This window comes from Sphaeramia orbicularis, chromosome 16 (assembly GCF_902148855.1).
Source record: "Sphaeramia orbicularis chromosome 16, fSphaOr1.1, whole genome shotgun sequence".
Lineage (NCBI taxonomy): Eukaryota > Metazoa > Chordata > Actinopteri > Kurtiformes > Apogonidae > Sphaeramia > Sphaeramia orbicularis.
Window position 1 is genome coordinate 44,491,591 of NC_043972.1, and position 20,975 is coordinate 44,512,565.

Genomic DNA, 20,975 nt, shown 5'->3' on the forward strand with positions numbered 1-20,975 from the left:
TATAAAAACAGCTTTGTTCCTGTCGCCGTCACTGAGCTCAATAAGAAATAGTGACATTGCACTATATTAACTTATTTTAGTCATATTATTATTATTATTATTATTATTATTATTATTATTATTATTATTAATTCTATTTCTTTGCTCTATTTTATTAATTTTGTGACTTCAAATTTTAAAATTTTATGTTCTTATCCTGGTTTTTATCCCAGACTGTTTTTATCTTCTCTGGGTTTTTATTGTGTTTTATTGCATCTTGTTTTTATTTATTCAATCTTATTTATTTATTTTATTCTTTTACTTATCCATGCTGCTATACTGATGAATGGTGGAACACTGAACACTTTTTGCCCTGTCTGGAAGCTTGATCAAGTACCTGCCTAACAGGTTCAATGTATGTTTTGCTGTAGTGCCAAAGCAATCATTTCGTCTGCAAAACAAATCTACCCTCGAGTACAAATAAAGTAACCTTGAACCTTGAACCTTAAGTCCAGTTCTGTACTTAAAAACAAATACCATGTATTTGTACTTCACTTGAGTATTTCCATTTTATGACTACATTATACCAGAGGCACATTTTATACATTTCATTCCACTACATTTGTCTGAGGGCTTTTTCAGACTAATTTGGTTACTAATTCATTACTTTTCAGATTACAGTTTTTCATTCCTTCCTGGCCAGTGATAACCATGTACATCTAAGTATGTTTATTTTAGATGTTTTATGGGTTGGGAAAATTCTCCTCCTTCTTAAGCTAAATTAGCTCTATAAAATACCCCGCTTAGATTTGCTAGAAAATGCATCATAAAGCTGATAACAGACATGTTTCTCTTTTATAAAGGTATGTGGTTCTCACAGGTAGTGTTAGTAACATTGGTCTGGTCTTGAAAATCCTGGTCTCATCTTGCTCTCAACCACACTTTTGCTCAGTCCTGTCTTGGTTCTGGAGAAAGAAAATACAGGATTTTATTTCAAGACTAACCAAGACCACAACTGCAGGGATGTGACCAAACTGCCCATAGACTATCCAGTTTTACTATGATTTGAAATATAAAATAAAATAGAATCTAATTTATTTCAGTAATTTATTTTGTTGTGAAATGTTATTTTGCAAACTCTCAATTCTGCTTACACACTGAAAAATTAACCCATAAAGACCCAAACACCCACCATCAACCAAAACCACCTAATGATAAAAACTGTTCAATACCTGAGGATCCACTAATCCTATCAATACATGTAAATAATTGGTATAAAATGCAGTTTGTCATCTTTTCATGGTCATCCGATATGACTCATTTGGACGCTCAGAGGCTCCGTAGCGAAACACTGTCATCTTCTACAACATCGATTCACCAGTGAAACCCATGAAGTTGGATAAATGACAGTGGATGGAGACACTGGGCTTATGTTCAGTTAATAATAAATTTTGCTGAAAAAGTCCCTTTTTCCTCAGTTTTCTCGTTTTCTGATATAATAACCCTCAACTTCAATCTGAGCTTTTATGAACATCTACATGATCAGTAAATTAAATATAGGAAAATACCTGATTTTTGCACTGAAAAAAACACAAAATACAGAAGATAATATTACAAGAAATTGTGATAAATCAGTTAAGGAAGGTTAAATATATGTATGAAATGGAGTAGGAAGAAATCGAGCTTATATTGTCCTACCACAATTTTACATGACTAATATACAGGGGTTGGACAAAATAATGGAAACACCTTAAAAAATCAACAAAATATAATTTAATATGGTGTAGGTCCGCCTTTTGCGGCAATTACAGCCTCAATTCTCCGAGGTATTGATTCATACAACTTGTGAATTGTTTCCAAAGGAATTTTAAGCCATTCTTCAGTTAGAATACCCTCCAACTCTTTTAGAGACGATGGCGGTGGAAATCGACGTCTTACTTGAATCTCTAAAACTGACCATAAATGCTCAATAATGTTGAGGTCTGGGGACTGTGCCGGCCATACGAGATGCTCAACTTCATTAGAATGTTCCTCATGCCATTCTTTAACAATTCTAGCTGTATGGATTGGGGCATTATCATCTTGAGGTGAAGGTGTTTCCATTATTTTGTCCAACCCCTGTATACAGTCCATAAAAAAAAAAAAAAACAGATCCGCTACTAAGTTGCTGAAAAAGAGCTCAAGTTAACCCTTTCATGCATAGGCCACTCCAGTGGACAGTTCTTCTCCAGCTGTTCTCTTGTATATTCATGGGTTTTGATGTTTTAGTTCCATATCAGCCAACACAGTGGGCACTTATGCACCATCCCATACACTGACCTTCAGACCATTACTGTAACTTTGCTGTTCTTGATAAACCTGATCTGCACTAACATGTTTAAGTGTAAATCAGTTGTTATTTGTTAGACAAGAAGTTTTTTTTTTTGCATATTATCTCCATGAAGTGTGTAATTACTAGCATATGTAAAAATGTGAGAAGACATCAGATTAGCAGCATTAAAAATGTTTTTATGTCATTGTTTTCAGATCACTTTCTGATATTGGGTTTTAAACACATGTTTCTTTCCTTCAAAAATTAAATGCATGGGTATTTTTGTAATTCCATAGGAAAAAAAAACAAACTCGATCGCATTGTTTTTTTCATGCCTAAGGAGGAATAAAAACACTGAAGAAAAAAATCATTACTAAGGTTCTTACAGTTCATGCATGAACGGGTTAAAACATACCATAGAAAACAGAACAGCACAAAACATTACAGCTGTATTCTTCAAACACTTCTGTTACCATCCTGGGTTAAACTGCTGTCTCTCATCCTCATATTTCTTTAAAAATTGTATTTTATATTTTCCTTTTAAAGTAATTCATGTGTTTACTTTGCTTTAATTCATCTGTTTGACTGTTCCATAATTTAACCCCTGTGATTGAAACACCCATCCTTTTTTTCTGTTTGTTTTTTGAACTTCTTTTTATTGGGTTTTTCAAACACAAATATATTTCAAACAAAGTACAGTGACAGGCATATGTATATACTATCAGTTCCCAAAGGGGAAAGTGGAAGACAAATGAGTGAATATACGCACATAACAGACACACCAAACCAAACAAAAGAGGACAAAACACATCAACAACAGGAGAAAAACAAAACACACACACACACACACACATACACACACGGAGGATGTCATATATTCTTTGCTTTTTGTTGTTTTTGAACCTATTTATCATGGGTTATTTTTAATATAATAGTCGATGAATGGTTGCCATGCTGAATAAAATATGCCTACTTTGCCCTTTAGGGAGTATCGTATTTTTTCCAGCTGCAAGTGCTTCATAACATCATTGAGTAGAGCTAAATGAGCTGGAGGGTTTGAAACATAGATCCTTTTAACAGTTGTTCTGACACTGCATTTGTAAATCCAGTTTCCCTCTTAGATTATATCTCCCTTGTCTCTCTGTGAATAGCTTCTGTATTTCATTTAGAAGAAATTTATATCTTGCTTTAAATATTAGTTTTGCTTTTTTGAACTGAATTAAATCTGGAAATTTTTGAGTTTATAATCTTAAAGGAAAAGTTTATTTGTTTGTTTTCTATTTCCTGCATTATTTACAAGTTTAATGGCCTTCTTTTGCATTGTATATATTGTTTGTATATTGGTTTAACCCTTTCATGCACGAATTATGAGAACCTTAATCAAGATTTTTTCCTGAGTGTTTTTATTCCTCTTTAGGAATGAAAAAAACTATGCGATTGAAAATTTTCTTATGAAAAATAACTAAATTTTAAAAAAGTAAAAAAAAAAAAAAAAATTAAAAAAAAAAAACATTTAAAAAAATAGTAATAATAATAAAAAAAATTCTTGGGAACCTATTTTTCATGAAGTTGCAAAAATGTCCACTCAGCTGGACACCATGTATTTAATTTTTGAAGCGAAGAAACATGCATTTACTGATAATTGCGTGAAAACTATAACTATTACACTCAGGGGAGATCTACACAATGTTACCAATTCATGTCAGAAAGGATACGTAATGTCTTAAAACTTTAATAAAGATATGTGTAAAAAAAAAAAAAAAATCCATGAATATACAAGAGAACAGCTGTAGAATAAGTGTCCACTGTAGTGACCAGTATGCATCAAAGGGTTAATATGTGTTTTCCCACACCTCAACACAGTAAGTCAAATACGATAAAAATACGGTACAGTGCAGATGTCAAACATGTGGCTGACAAAGGGTCCAATCCGGCCCGTGGGATGAATTTGTGAAATTCAAAAATTACACTGAAGATATTAACAATCAATGATGTCAAAATCATTTTAATTTAGGTTCCACACACAGACACATACAGACCAATATGATCTCATTTGGGTCAGACCAGTAAAATACTATCATAATAACCTATAAATAATGAAAACCACTAATTCTGCCTGTTGCTAATGTATAGTGTATTTGTAATTATAATATAAGCTGTCATGCACATGTGTAAATGAGAAACTGAGGCAAAACATGGTTAAAATTGCACTTGTTTCTCTTAAGACATATCAAGTTGTTTGTGTTATTCAGATTTTTAAGGAAACTTTGTAGATGTAAACATTTTCATAATATAATTTTGCCTTTTTCACTGCTATTGTTTTACTGGTCTGGCCCATTTCAGATCAGATTTTGTGTCCAAGATCATACCAACAAATTTAATTTCATTAACCCTTTCTGTGTTTACTTTATCAGTGGTTACAGTTACTTCTGCATTTCTTTTCTGATTTCCAAATGACATGAATTTAGTTTTGTTCAAATTTAAAGACGATTTATTTATATCCAAACATTTCTTTTTTTTTTTTTTTTTACTGATTTATTCCCTTTGTGACCGCCTCCAAAAGCTGCTGCAATTCCTCATTAGAACACAAATATTTGTGTCATCTGCAAATAACACAAGTTTTAAAACATTTGATACTGTGTCATTTATATATATATATATATATATATATATATATATATATATATATATATATATATATATATATATATATATATATATATATATGTAATAAACCATTTAGGACCTAAAACTGACCCTTGAGGTACTCCCCAAGTTATATTCCTCAATCTATATTTATTCTAATTACTTTGTACATATTGCTGTCTACATAGCTCTTTAACCAATCCAAAACATTACCTCTGAAACCATATTTCTCCATTTTTCTAATCAATATATTGTGATTGACTGTGTTGAATGCTTTATTTAGATTTAATAACAGTCCATCCAAGTGCATACTTCTTAACCCACAAAGGCCCAGTGCTACCTTTCTGGTCATTCCCAAATGATGTTTTCTCTATTTTTAACTTTTCTTAAGTGATTTATCACTATTTATTCTAATATTATGCTCAGTATTTTGAATTCTGAAGTGAAAATCAAGTATTTTCCTATATTTAATTTACTGATTATGATTGATGTCCATAAAAGCTCAAATTGAAATTGAGGCTTATTATACCAAAAACAGAGAAAATGGAGGAAAAGTGATTTTTTTCAGTAGAAGATGTCATTAACTGAACATGAACCCAGTGTCTCCATCCACTGTCATTTATCAAACTCCATGGGTTTTGCTGGTGAATCAATGTTGTAGAAGATGACGGTGTTTCCATGGTAACCACAGAGCCTCTGAACATCCAAATGGGTCATATCTGATGACCATGAAAAGATGACAAACTGTATTTCACTCCAATTATTTACATGTATTGATAGGATTAGTGGATCAACAGGTATTAAACATTTTATATCAGTAGATGATTTTGGTCGCCAGGGGATGTTTGGGTCTTTATGGGTTAATATTGTGACATTCAGTTATTTGTTCTACCAAGTCAATCAGTGCCAAGGCTGTCAGTCTATTATTCTTAAATCCATTCTGGCTGTCTGTCAGCAACTCATGTTTCTCAATAAAATTGTCTAATCTTTTTATGAAGAGCTTTTCTAATATTTTAGCAACCTGGGAAAGTACTGATATGAGTCTATAATCAGTAAAGTGGTGTTTATCTCTTGGTTTGTCAAGAGGAATTACGGTACTTTTGCTACTTTCATCTTTTGTGGAAAAACCCCACTTTTGAAAGACAATATACTGTACGTTAGTGGTTTATGGAGACAGTCCTGAAGTTCTCCAGAGAAGGCAGAGTGACCAGTGTTTCTCTAATAACCTGAATATGATGTTTTGCTGAATATCAAACTACCATATTTTAAGTAGTAAACAAAGGCCAATCTTAGACATGTGCAGCACTAAAATACAATATACACAATAATGCAACTGTGAATGTATGTGTAATATATGTGAATATATGAATCAAAAACATTATTTATAATAGTGATGACACTTTAACCCTTTCATGCATGAATTATGAAAACCTTCATCAAGATATTTTTACTGAGTGTTTTTATTCCTCTTAAATTTGACATTAATTGTACAGCTTTTTTATGTTTTTAATCTATTCTTGTATTTTAGTCTTTTATGTAGGTTTTATCTATTCTTCTGTATTTTTATCTATCTATTTTATTTTATTTTATTTTATTTTATTTATTTATTAATTTATTTATTTATGTTTTTTTTTTTTTTTTTTTTTTTTTTTACAGTTGTTCTGTCTTTTAATCTATTCTTGTATTTTACTCTTTTATTTCGGTTTTTATTGATTTTTCTGTACAGTACTTTAATCCACTGTGCTTTACATGTTGGATTGGATTGGATTAAAAAAAAACAATGTGTTTGAAATTTTTTTTATGAATCTATTTTTCATGGAGTTGCAAAAATGTCCACTCAGCTGGACACCATGTGTTTAATTTTTGAAGCAAAGAAACATGTATTTACTAATATGCTGTGTGAAAACTATGAAATAAAAACATTTTCCCTGCTGCTAATCTGATGTTTTGTCACATTTTAACATACCATAATACTAGTCGTTACTCACTTCATGGAGATAATATGAAAAAAAAAAAAAACTTTTTGGTGTTAATTACAGTCTAATAAAAATAATAAGCAATTACTTTACACTCAAACATGTTACTGCAGATCAATTTTTATCAAGAACAGCAAAGTTACAGTAATGGTATCAGTCGCAGTGGGATGATGCATGAGCACTCACTGTGCTAGCTGATATGGGACTAAAACAACAAAATCTATGAATATACAAGAGAACAGCTGGAGAATAGCTGTCAACTGTAGTGACCACTATGCATGAAAGGCTTAAAGTCATGGAAGAATACACTGCTATTTAAAAGAGAATGCAAACAAGTGTTAATCGACTCATACAAATGCATTGAGTAATCAGACCACTTCCATATTTTGGTATGTGTAATTGGAGATGTTTTTGATGGGTCTATATGAAGTTTAGGGTTTATGTATTATGCCCTGCATAGTTTAGTCTGTATTTGTTTATTTTTTATTTCTTGGCAGAATGGTTGCGCACTGGTTATACAACCAATACAAAGGTGCTACGACTAGTTATTTATTGTTATCTGTTTTAATGTGATAGATAAGCCAACGAGGGAAATTTATTTGGTTAAGAATCTGACATGGAAAGTAAGGAAGGGGCAGGACTAGATAAGCCTTTGCTTCTTTCTGTCCCTTCTCAAACTGTGTTTTATGAGTTGATTTATATGTACATTTATGTTTGATTTATTGTATTTTGTTCCTTTTTCTGTGATTAATAACCATTAATGGGTGCATATATAATGGATTTCTTGGTTTTATTGTTTTTTTTTTAGTTTTTTTTTTTTTTTACTTCAAAGTTTGAGACAAATAAACTAAACTAAACTAAACTAATCGTAAGATGCAGACAGGGAACATGTTTTTTTTTTATTTCAAATATCAAAAACCAAAAACAAGGGAAAAAAGTAAAAAAAAAAAAAAAAAAAAAAGACAGAAAGAAAGAAAGAAAGAAAGAAAGAACACAAAAAAACAACAACATTTGAAAAGGAGTGGGATGAAGTGGAACTTATATACTCCCGTCCCCTTACCCCATCTTTTTCTAGTAAGTAAGTAACTTAAATCTTACACGTCAGAATAAATTCTAACCAAACTTGCACAAAATGCAAAAATATTATACATATCAAAAATAAATTGTCCATTTCATAATTGCATTTCACAACAGTGTTTGACATATCAAAATAAACTTTGTTCATTTCATAGCTGTATTAGATAGACTTCACTTCAAACATAAGTAGGCAAAAGAAATTCCAGATCCAAACGGACACTCCAATATATGGAAATAAATCAACCAAAAAAGAAAACAAATATCATACAAATGTACAACAATTTCACTCTGACTCTTCAACAACACTCAGTGTCTGAAAGGAACAGGAGGAAGTTTACTATTTATAAAATCACACACATTGAAATTCATGGATTTGGTTAAATTTAAAACAGCGCAGATAATGTACAGAGCAAGAAATAATTTACTGCCAAAAAATATTCAGGGAATGTTCACTGAAAGAGAAGGAGGCTACAATCTAAGGGGAGAGCTAAATTTTAAAAAGCATAAAGTAAGAACAACAATGAAAAGTATGTGCATAACAAGCTGTGGAGTGACTTTGTGGAACAATCTAGAACAGGAGATAAAAGAAAGTACAAACATAAATGTATTTAAAAAGAAGTAGAAAGAATTGTTTCTAAATAGGTATATGGAACATGAAGGATAAAAATAGTATTGTCGCAAAGATCAGGTGTGGTTTCTTGGAATTAAGAGAGAGTAATTCGAATTTCAGAGATTTTGATATGTGTGAGTGGATTAGAGTGGGGGCAGATGTGAAGTCTAGATGAATTGGGATTGTGGGGGTGAAATTATGGAATGGACCTTATGATGCATTTAAGTTATCCACTCCTTTGGCGAAGTTAAAAAAAAAATAGTACTTTAATTTTAAATTATTCAGAAATATTGAATTGAGATGGTAGATGTGTTTTTGTTGTTGACTTTTTTTTGTTGTTGTTATGATTATGGTGTAAATGCTCGATGCTGTACACATTTAAGTTGATGTAAGCAGTGTGTTAGTTGAAAAGGATAGGCAAAAAAAATAAGCTTTTGCTTCTAGCCTATTCCGTTTTTTTGGTTTTTATGTTTATTACAATTGATGTACTGAGTACAATGACTGATGTAAAACCAAAAATAAATTTATTCATTCATTCATTCAAGTTGAGCCCACATTGTCCCGCCCCAATTCCATATGACCTGGGAATCAGCCAATGGATACAGTCCACAACAAAGAACAGGCCATTGACCCTTTCATGCATGAATTATGAGAACCTTAGTCGAGTTTGATTCTTTTTTTAAGTGTTTTTATTCCTCCTTAGGCATGAAAAAACAATAAGATTAAGTTTTTTTTTTTTTTTTTTTTTTTCATGGATTTACAAAAATGTCCACTCAGCTACACCATAAATTTTATTCTTGAAGCAAAGAAACATGTATTCAAAACCCAATATCAGAAAATGATATGAAAACAATGAAATAAAAACATGTTTAATGCTGCTAATCTGATGTTTTCTCACATTTAACGTATTCCAATACTAGTTATTACTCACTTCATGGAGATAATATACAAAAAAAAAAAAAAAACCTTTTTGTTTAAAAAAAACAAAACAAAACAGCTGTTATTTACAGTCTAACAATTAACAGTTGATTTACACTAAAACATGTTAGTGCAGATCAGGTTTATCAAGAACAGCAAAGTTACAGTAATGGAATGAATTGCAGCGTTTGGGATGATGCGTAAGTGTCCACTGCATTGGTGATATGGAACTAAAACAACAAAATGTAAAAATACAATATGCATATAAAATATACAAGAGAACAGCTATAGAAGAGCTGTCCACTGGAGTAACCATTATGCATGAAAGGGTTAAATTACAAAAAAGAAAACAAATGATTGCGTACCATCAACAACTATTACTGTCGGACTCGCATTCACTGCCACTATGTCTCTGAAAAATAAGATTTTGGTTTTTTGGTAATTATCTTTTTATTATTTTTTTCAAGCAGCCTTATCTTATCAGCATTTTACATCATGTATATAACTTCTATATATGTAAAGAAAGATAAAGAAAAAAATAAAACATACTCATACAGGGGAGCAATGACAGAAATAGCAAAACAGTAACCAAAAATAGAGTTAATGGAAAATAACAAGCATATTTCCCATTCCATTCTTTCCTTCCAGAAACCCTTTTCCTCTGTATAAGATTAACACAGAACATTTAAAGTGTGTAGCAGGAACCAAGGGTTTACATGGGTCTATATGCACGTTACTCTTATCAAGTAGAGTCTGCTCCTAATAGTGTTATAAAATCAACCCAGTTTGTCCAATAATTGGTAAATTTGTCTGAATCAAGTCTGACAGAAAAAGTCAACTTCTCCATCCTATAGATGTCATCCAAAACCTCTACCCAGTCCTCCATTTTTGATGCATCCTTTTTCAGCCACTTCCTAGAGATGGCTTTTTTACCTTCCATGACAATATTCAGAATAGATATTGATCCTGTGAATGTGTTATCCCCTGGTTCTCTTTTCCCAAGTATATGGATTCAAACGTGAAAGGAAATTGGACTTTAAAAATTTTCTCCATGCTTTTCTTCAAAGCCAACATAAATAAATAAATAAATAAATAAATAAATAAATAAATAAATAAATAAATATAAGGTCAATCCCAAAATATATGAAAATGATTGGCTTTATTTTCACCACATAGTCTCCAGCATTTTGTATCGTGACATTTCTGTGCTGGTGTAACACAAATGTCTTACAATGTTCTGCCAACCATATTCCCTCCATGATAGGGAGAAAAATAAGGTTTTTATACATCTTTTTAAATTTTGTGATGTTTTCACACTGTTTGATATTTAGTTTCATTCTGTTCCACAGAACCACTCCACAACATGAAATGCATATCCTTTTAAGATGTGTGCTAATGAAATGTTGTTTCATACTTAGTCTCTGTAGTCATAACCACCCTCTCCAACTGTGAATAATTTCTGTATGTTACTTAAAAGTAATGGTAACACTTTACTTGAAGTTCTAGTTTATAATACATTAAGCGCACATTCATAAGCCATTATAATGCATTTATAATGCATTTTAAAAGTCATTACAACAGTTTATGATCATGTACAACAACTTATGCCAAGATTAATAAAGTATTATAAGTGTAGGCAGAATGTATTATAAATTCAGCTTTCATAATGTTTTATACATCCATACCAAAGCAGTGTGAAGGAATTTATTTTTTTAGGTGGGGAACTTTTGTTAGGTTTTTTCACTGGTCCCTCTACCCATCTATTTTAGGGATTTCATATTTATTAAAAAAAAAAAAAGTATGTGTTTGAATTAACAAAGATTTAGAGCTGCCACATTATTTTTTATTTATGTACAAAGCAACATTTAACACTTCTATTTACTGTCTCTGTTCTTTTAATGTTTTGTTTTTGCAAAATAAAGAGTTATTAAGAACACTTGGATGTATAATTTTTGATTTACACTTTACTTAGAGCCAGCAGATACTGCTCATACGTCATCATACTTGTGTTATAATATCATACAATTGATAATGTGTTACTTAACCCAGAACTTGAGATTCTTCCTACAAACACTTGTCACTTTGGTATGGATGTATAAAACATGAAAGCTGAATTTATAATACATTCTGCCTACACTTATAATACTGTATTAATCTTGATATAAGTTGTTGTACATGATCATAAACTGTTGTAATGACTTTTATAATGCATTATAAATGCATTATAATGTCTTATGAATGTGCGCTTAATGCATTATAAACTAGACCTTCAAGTAAAGTGTTACCAAAGTAATTTATTTCTTGCTTTGTATAATATTTGTGTTGTTTTAATTTCCACCAAATCCTTTAATTTGAGTGTATGTTAGAGTAAAAATAGTTATATGTTCCAGGTATCCTGTCATGTTGATTACCTTTACTTTTCAAACATTAACCCTTTCATGCATGAATTATGAGAGCCTTCAAGATCAAGATTTTTTTTCTGTGTGTTTTTATTCCTCTTTAGGCATTAAAAAAATAATCTGATTGAATATTTTTTATTAACCTATTTTTCATGGGGCTGCAAAAATGTCCACTCAGCTGGACATCATGCATTTAATTTTGAAGCAACGAAGCAGGTTGTTAGCGTGTTCTTTTGTTGGAAGCTCCAAGAATAAGTCCAGATTCATCTCGGTCTCATTTTTATAAAATTATTTTGACTTGATCTGATCACAAACAAAGCATTATTTAGTATGAAGGATCCACCCCAAGGAGGAAATGTATGCTGACCAAGATGCTACAACCAACCCATACTATCCTAAAAACTTACTAAGTGAAACAAAGGAATTCCATCTTAAAACATTAACTACTGACTAATATGTGATTATACTTAAGACGTTAACTATCTAAATTAAAATAATATTTCAGTGTATTTACTGATATACTGTTTGAAATCTATGAAGTAAAAACATTTTCAATGCTGCTAATTTGATGTTTTCTCACATTTTAACATATACTAATACTAGTCATTACTCACTCCATGAAGATAAAACAAAAAACAACCTTTTTGTTTAACCCTGCGCTATCCCGTCCAGTAAGGCCCTCACTAAGCACCAAGTGTGCCTTTTTGGCACACTTGTGGAATAATGTCAAAAAAATTTTCATACAGTTTGTTTTTAATTCTTTTACACTTTTTTTCTATTTCATCAACTTGAGCCATAAATAGAAATACCAAATACTCAATAATTGCCACATTTTTAACCCTTTAAATTTGTATTGTAAACAAACCATTTTTGGATGCAAAAAACACAAAAAATATTTTTTTTCAATATACTACATAAAAAGTGGATCACATATTATTTGATTTTTGCAGCCCGGCACATGTCAATGATTAACTCTAACACTGGTTAATTTGCATGATTATTTTTGGCGCTAGGTCAAATGTTCAAAAATACTAGCATCTGTCACCAAGTGTACGAAAAATGCACACCTATAAATCAAACTATTAAATATTATATATTATTATAATTTATTTTTCTGCTCTAATTTGATTTTATTTTTGTAAATCAAGGTCAGCCCTAATCATACATATGAAATGGAAGAAATAGTGCGTTTTATGCACACTTGGCAGACAGATGCGAGTCTTGTAATTTTCTTTTGTTTACAATGTGCACATTTTAGTTGGTGGCCAGAATTTTAAAGATCATGCAAAAATGAACAACTTTTGAATTCTAACCTTATTTCAATTGTGAAAAATAATATGAAGTTTTTTAAAACGAAGTGCAAAGTGTGCCTAAAAGGCAGATACCGGAGGGTTAAAAAACAAACAAACTATAAATTACAGTCTGATAGCAATAACAAGCAGTTGATTTACACTCAAACATGTCAGTGCAGATCAGGTTTATCCACAACAGTAAAGTGACAGTAATGGTGTAAATGTCAGTGTTTTTGGTGGTGCATAAGCGTCCACTGTGTTGGCTGATATGGAACTAAAACAACAAAACCCATGAATATACAAGAGAGCAGCTGGAGAATAACTGTCCACTATGCATGAAAGGGTTAAGTAGTCTACATTTTGTCACTTAAGTGCTAAAGTGAGGATTTGAATGCATCATTTTCTTGTGGTGGTATTACTATTTTTACTGTATCCTGTAGCAGTGAACTCTTTTCTTTCCTTTTCTTTTCTTTTCTTTTCTTTTCTTTTCTTTTTAATATTTATCGACAAAATATACAAAAACAACAGTATAACAGTGCCTTATAACAAACATGGCATTGTGAATGTGCATCGGCAACAAATGGGAACAATTAAATTTCAAGAAAGAGAGGGTGAGAGAAAAAAGAAAAAAGAAACAAAATCAGTCTGCAAGGGGAGGTTAGTTCATTGTTCATTTGCGTCCAGGGGAATGTCACATAAATAAGTGAAGTTTTACTGTAGCAGTGAACTCACACATGTCCAGTATGTGCATATCTGTGCTGCAGTTCCATCTTTGGCCGCTAGGTTGTGACTCTAAGTTCATTACCAGTTCCTTTGCACTTTTTTTAATGGTAAAGAAGAAGTTTCAGATTTTTGGGGGGTGAGGGGCTGGCCTTTTTGTTCCGCTGGAGAATCCTGCTTGAACGGTGAGCAGGAGCACAACAGACCGTCAAGAAATCCCGACGCCGCGGACAATCGGCGAAAGCACCGGACCGGAGCTGCTATCACTCCCCGACGACAGAAGGCTGAGTCGGAATAAGACGCTATCGTCCTCCAGCTCTGCCGTTAGTAGCTCCAGGGTCAACGGGCAGACAAGCAACGGGCTGCTATCGCCGTTAGCCTCAACTCCTCTGCGGGTCTGGGGGGCTCGGGTAGGGGCAGGGGGCGGGGGTACACCGAGAAGGGAAAAGACTACACGCCGAGAGGAGGGGGCTGGAAGTCTGAGACGCTTCCAGCCTGAAGGGGCCGGCGGTTTGGCCACAGCACCCCCGGACTAGCTAGCTTGTACCCGCGCGGCTAAGTGAATGGGATGGAGCCGGGACCGTCTGGCGCTGGTAGGTTTATTTTTATTTCTGTGGTTTAACATGCTATCAATCTGGATGTCCGCGTTATGGCTGCAGTCATAAATTGCAGCTAAAGAAAAAAAAAAAAAAGCGGGGCAGTGACTGTAGCCTGGCCGTAGCGTCAGGGGGATGTAGAAGGAGGAGGCTTGGTGACAACCCCGTGTGCTGCATCGTAGCGTTTAAAGAAGAGACAGAGGCAGATGAACGGGGCTCTGTGGGAGTCTGGACCACAACACTTTGTAGTAAACGACATAATTTAGCCAGATTTATAACTAAAGACAAGCCTTTGAAACGCTAACAATATCCCGAGCCGTGCGCAGGGGCAAGGAGGTCGTGGGAATCTCGGTGAGGAGGTTCGAGGTGAAGCCCGCCTTCAGGCAGCGGCAGCAGCTGTCTGCAGCCGCACAGCCCGGCTCTGTGACAGGCAGCCCGGCAGAGGTCCTGCCCTGGTACTGCTGTAAACACCGCTGTGGAAACATGCACACGAACAGGCCGAACGTCTTTGGAGACAGATGAATTATTAATTTGTGTGGAACCAAAAATAATCTTCAATTGTGTTGTCTGCACATCTGCAGTTGGAGTTGACAGACAGGGTTTTATGACTTTGCATGTGGAAACTATGCATGCATGCATTAAGTATAAATGTACAGCCGGTGCTTATTGGAATCTGTGCTGATCTCAGTGTCCAGTTTTGTCGGGTGACAGGTGTGCATCAAACGACAGACTAGGCAGCACTTGACTTTATGCTCAGGTCTGAAGTCCACCTATTGTGGAAAATCGTGAACTCTTACTGCCATAATTCAGCTTTGAATCAGTCTGGAGCATGTGTATGTAGTGAATGGAATAGAATAGAATAGAATAGAATAGAATAGAATAGAATAGAATAGAATAGAATAGACTTTATTTGCCATTTGCACAGATACATATAGGCGCATTGGATTTCTTGTGCGTTTCCCTGAGTCAGAAAAGGGAGCTTGAACAAAAAGTAAAGATATGATATGTCAAAAAACAAACAGATACAAAACATAAAACATAGCTAAAACATACAAGAAAACAGTTATTGCACATGCAGCTCAGATACACATTTGTAAAAATAGAGTATCATATCAAAAGAGGTCATAGTAATGATATTAAGAGTCCTAAGAGGTAGCAAACAAGTTATTGCACATTCAATTTAAAGTACTAGGAGGTAGATCAGTTTATTGCATATTCAATTAAAATACTGGAAGGTACCTTGTCTTGTACAGAGGTAGTCTTGTGAACTCATTGACCCTTGCCAGTATCTTGTTGCTTTCTGTATTTGTAAAATAGGTATTAGATATAATGTTTTGTGGTCACTCCAGATACTGAATTTGAATTCAGCTGAGCAGAGTGGTTCTATTTTTTAAGGATGGGGGAAGGGCCCCTGGCCCTGGGGCCCCCTCATCTACAAGTCTGCATTCGTGTTTTAAGTGTAATGATTCAATGAGATAGTTTCCAAGATAGTTTTTCTTTGCTGATTGCCACTTTAGCTCATGGTCAACGGCCAGTTATTTAAAGAGCCAACTAGTTTGGCCAAAACAATTGGTGCATAATTAGCTGTTCCTCTCATTGATGTACTTGGCCTCTTGTGATCGCCTAATGAAGGGGGTGCCCAGTAAACATCCGCAGTGATTTTTAATTTAGGATGTAATAAGGCCATATAAATTTTTAATGTTTGTGCTAACATTGAAAAACAGTATCTATAACCTGATAACATTAAATCAATGAATATTTATGTTGAAAATGCTGTATACAGAACACAGATATAAAGTGCACAGTTTGACAAAAATGTAGTTCTAGTTCACTCACAAGCTAAAGTCACTCCCATGTGAGTTTGAGTTCTTGCTCGTTATGTCATCGCAAAGACAGTACTGAGTGTCTTCATGTTGTGATGCAGAACCAAAGACGTGTTTTAAGTCTTCCCACCCAGGAAAGACTGCTATTGTCTTGGGATATGTGTGAGCCCTGGCTCTGCTTCTCACCATCTGCCTTCACTGGCACGTCGGTTAGGTGTGTGTCACTGCTGCGTGTGAGTGTGCAATGATCACCATGCAGTCTAGACACATATTTACACACGTGCAACACACTTTGCACATAGAATATGTTGGGTGAACACATGCTTAGAGTCTGTGTTTATCGTGTTTGTCAGATTGCATTGTATTGAAGTGTGATTCCACACGTTGTAGATACACACCCAGAGGCAATGTAGTGGAGAGATTTTCTGTATCTTACAGCTAATCTTCCTGTCAGTGTGGTATTTGAGATTTGGTGTACGTATGATTGAATAGCATGCTTGACCCAAGGGTTTTTGCATCGGCTATTTAAGGCAGGGCTTTTCCAGTTTGGGATACACAGGCGCCTTGGCCAAAAGTGGGAACATGCTCACTGTAGGACCCAAAAGGCCAAGGTCTCTTCTGCATGACCACAGTGGCACCCTGCCTCCTCCCATCTCCTCCACCAGCCCCTACTCACACCGGTCCCCTGATATCCATGACAATACTGTGTTGCCGTGGTGTCTCCATGGTGAGGCTGGGAATGTTGAGGGGGGCCCCCCTGTGTTTGTGTGTTTGTGTGTGTGTTCTCCATAGCGAGGGCGCTCCCTCTGTCGCACACCCGTGTGTTTGTGTGTGCGGCTGTGAGACAGAGGAGCAGGGCAGCTGGGGTCTTTGTTGTGGTGGAGGAGGGCTGCTCTCTGGGGACCCAGAGGTTAAGGCATGGGCCCCTCTCAAGCAGGAGTCACAGCTAACCTCACACCGAGCACCCAGTCTGGGACCCCCCCCCCTCCCATCCCACTCCTCCCTCTGCAGCAAACATCCTGACTGGCTCAGACTTGTTCTTTAAAAAATGGCAGTGCTACACTGATAATCTAATCCAACTAATCAGTCTCACTAATGGGCCTCTTGTCTTTCCAAATGGAGGTTTTTCTAGTGGAGAAATATTGCCTCTGTAATCTGGCTGAGATTAGATAAAATAATCCAGTAAAAGGGGTTATTATGTAGTTATCAAAAACTAAGTCTGAATGACAATTGAATGAAAACTACAATCAACAACACAACAGGAACTAAAATGTAACTGAAATGAATAAAGGCAAGTAATTGCATTTTCATCATCCCCAGATTGCAAATGTCTTCGTGAATCATAGTGAGTGTGCAAAATCATCATTTATATGTATGCAGCATACAAACATTTCCCCCACATCAGTTAAAACCCTAGCTAGTCATCAGATAACCTGAGATTAATTATTAGTTTGGTGGTTTAGGGTAGTGTATTTATTGCAAGTTATATCATTATTTAACAGTGCTATTGCACATAATAGCTAGATTGTTCAGGCTTTTTAAAAAAAAAAAAAAAATTTACAATACTTTGCAGGACCTGATGTTGCCATCATTTCTGATGAAAAGCAGTACATTAAGTTGAAGTTACATTTCATTTTACTTGGTGCATTAAGCAAATTTAGGTAAATATGAGCTCAGTTTGCACTGCAATTGCTGTACAACAAGAATAAAATGGCTAAACATGGGTTTGTCATGGGTTCTTTCATTCTGCCTTTTTTAGCTTCTGAGAATCAAGACTTTTCTCATAATGCTGTCCTTGGAAAAAAGAAAACTCAATTAAAAAGAAAAATCCAACAGTAAAACATAATGACAACTAACCTAAAACTAATACAACTAATTCAGTCCCTGAAATAAACAATGAATGATGCTCCAGTGATTGGCTATTGATCATAATAAAACAATAATCATTTTGAGTAGTGTGGTTGGCAGTTTCCATCGAGGCCAAGCAGATGACACAAAACTTAGACAACTTATTCATATGCAGTTTAAAATAGTTTTACCCTTTCAAATTGTGTCTCTGAACATTAAAAAAATAGTTTGTTGACTCATAGTAACTGTCTGTTTTCTTGATTGTAGTGTTTAAAATAAAAATGTTGTTAAGAAGAAGAATAGTTGATAGATAAGTAATGTTAAATTTCTGAAGTTTTCCAGTGGTTGGCCCTAAAGAAGCTTTCACTCAGGACTAAAAATCTGCTTTTAGTTGAACCTGAAAAAAGTATTGGTTTTACATTTATTGTAATAATTATTGAGATAGCCCAGCCCTATTTATAAAATTGTAAAACTAAACTGAATTCAAAATCCCAACTGAGAAAGACCTAACACAAACTAGGCTGCAACTAGAGATTATTTTCATCATTGATAGTTCGTTTTGTCTATACAATTCCAAAATGGTGAAGAAGTGTTTCCCAAATCCCAAGATGTCACAACCTAAAGATACTCAGTTTACTGTCACAGAAAAGGAAAGGAAGAGAAAAGAACCAGAAAATATTCCTGAATAAGAAGATACAATCAGAGAACTGAGACTTACTATTCTGACAATGAAAATGTCCATTATCAGTGACTCTGGTTTGAATAAATCTGTTGAAATGTAAACATCACTACAAAACCCCTAAAAAAACATGAGAGGGAAACAGAAAATGGTAGAGTCGAGCAACATGACCAAACAATGAAATCTTTTCACAGTAGACAATGTATGATTTTAATCAATTGTTTTCTGGCTACATCAACTGAAGACAAAGTATGAATGAAAAAAACACTCAAAACACAATTATCCAGCCCTCCAAAACACTAAGCTTTGTTGTGGTGATTAAAAAAAGAGAAAAGGAAAGAAAAAAACCTACAAAGAATTAACATTCAAATACAGGTAAATGTCCAGATTCTGTCCTATAACTGTTAATCCTTTGTGACAGTCATGAACGAGGCTTGTCCTGCTGTTACCCTGTGTCACCCTTTGACCTTTTATCTCTGTCCTTAAACACACTCTACCTCTGTCTCCTCTGCTTAGACTCTAGTGCACACTTTGCCATTTCCCATTCATTGTTTCTCTTCTTCCCATCTTCCCTGCCTTCCTGTTCCTGCCCCTCACTCTTCTGTCCACCTAGCTGTATCCTTTGGGACTCTGCCTACACTTCCTTCCAATGCTTATGCCCACATTTCCCTACCTCTTTGCCCACTTCTTACCTGCCGCCTTTAGCCTTCCTGTGTTTTGGCTCTGTTTCTGTTATCCCTGTCTCTGGTTCTGTCCTCTCTTAACTCTCTCCCTCTGTCCTCTAATGGCCTGTTTTGATGGTTTCTTGTTTCTTGTGTTTCCAGTGCCCATGGGGGTCTTCCCCCCACCTCTGCAGCAGGTGTTCCATGCCCCCCGCCGGCCAGGCATGGGCACTGTGGGCAAGCCCATCAAGCTACTGGCCAACTACTTTGAGGTGGAGATCCCAAAGATGGACGTCTACCATTATGAGGTGGACATCAAGCCTGACAAGTGCCCCCGACGAGTCAACAGGTAACAGCTCACAGAACCCACTAAATGTCCTCTTTCGTGTAATCAGTCATATGCTTCTAGTTTTTTAGCTCTTCAAACATTTTCTCCTCTTGGATTTATTTCACATTTTTTATGTAGCTTCTTTTGGACAATGTCTACAAAGTCAAATCACAGTTTTGAGAAATTTTGATTTTTGCATTCTTTTTACAAATTTTTGAAATATTAAAACTTTGTCTTTACTTATAATGGTCCATATTTTGATGGCTTTTAGCATGGAAATGGTTACAGATACTGCTATGGTTACTAGTGAGCACTGATAGAAGTCATATATGGACTTTCATTTAATTAGTTGAGTTCTCCTCCAGTGAAAATACCACCCACTTCTATTGGGAGATTGATCTCCTGCATCCAGACCACAGGACTCTAACATAGAGACAGAACCTGACGACCTTGCAAATTCAACTTATTGATTCTTGATAGAACATGCCGGTGAGATACAGGGCCATTGGTCCTATTTTATTTCTTGTGAGGTCCCACAGTAACCTGACAAATCAGTGCTTGAGATTTGTCATAAGTAGTTATTAAGTTCTGAACAGGCTTGTGTCTTTTAAGAAACCACGAAGTAGCTAAACTGTGTATGGCTTGAAAAAATGGATAATGACAGTCCAAGTACGACATAATCACAGTGTTGTCACTCCTCTACGAGGCAGAACTAACTACTACAGCACAAAATATACAACTTAGATTTTTAATGTAAGTTTCTGTTTATTGATCGGTTGACTTTAATGTCCTGGTGTGGGAGGGCTCGGTATGGCTGTGTTTAGGTTCAGCATGTGCTCAGTGATAATTCCAACATGATGTTGTTGTTTAGCACATGTAGTTTTCAGTCACCATTCCCAGTCATGTTCATTTACCACCAAGCTTCATATTTTCCTGAAGGCCTAGCCACACCAAATGGTACTCCACATCAGGCCCGTCACAACCATTACATAATCACCTTATCAGAGTTGTTTGAGCCAATTATTTTGTATAATACTGATAATTGGCTCCATTCAGCTGGATGAAACCTGACCGGACTGACTAAGTAAGTAATAGAAATGTGATATTTCCT

The 20,975-nt window shown here is 34.8% G+C and overlaps 1 protein-coding gene and 1 long non-coding RNA gene across 2 annotated transcripts in view; both read left to right on the forward strand.

Annotated features, from left to right (window-relative positions):
* The first annotated feature begins 2 nt into the window (after nt 1-2).
* LOC115436189 (uncharacterized) lies at nt 3-10,407 on the forward strand. The gene is made up of 3 exons (XR_003937790.1): nt 3-15; nt 4,084-4,088; nt 10,284-10,407. It is a non-coding gene; the product is annotated as an uncharacterized LOC115436189 (long non-coding RNA).
* Nucleotides 10,408-14,066: 3,659 nt separating this feature from the next.
* The window catches only part of ago1 (argonaute RISC component 1), a 46,018-nt gene continuing 39,109 nt past the window's right edge, over nt 14,067-20,975 (forward strand). The window contains 2 exon segments of the mRNA XM_030157199.1: nt 14,067-14,521; nt 19,699-19,885. Of these exon segments, the coding sequence (XP_030013059.1) occupies nt 14,497-14,521; nt 19,699-19,885 (212 nt within the window). The 5' untranslated portion in view covers nt 14,067-14,496.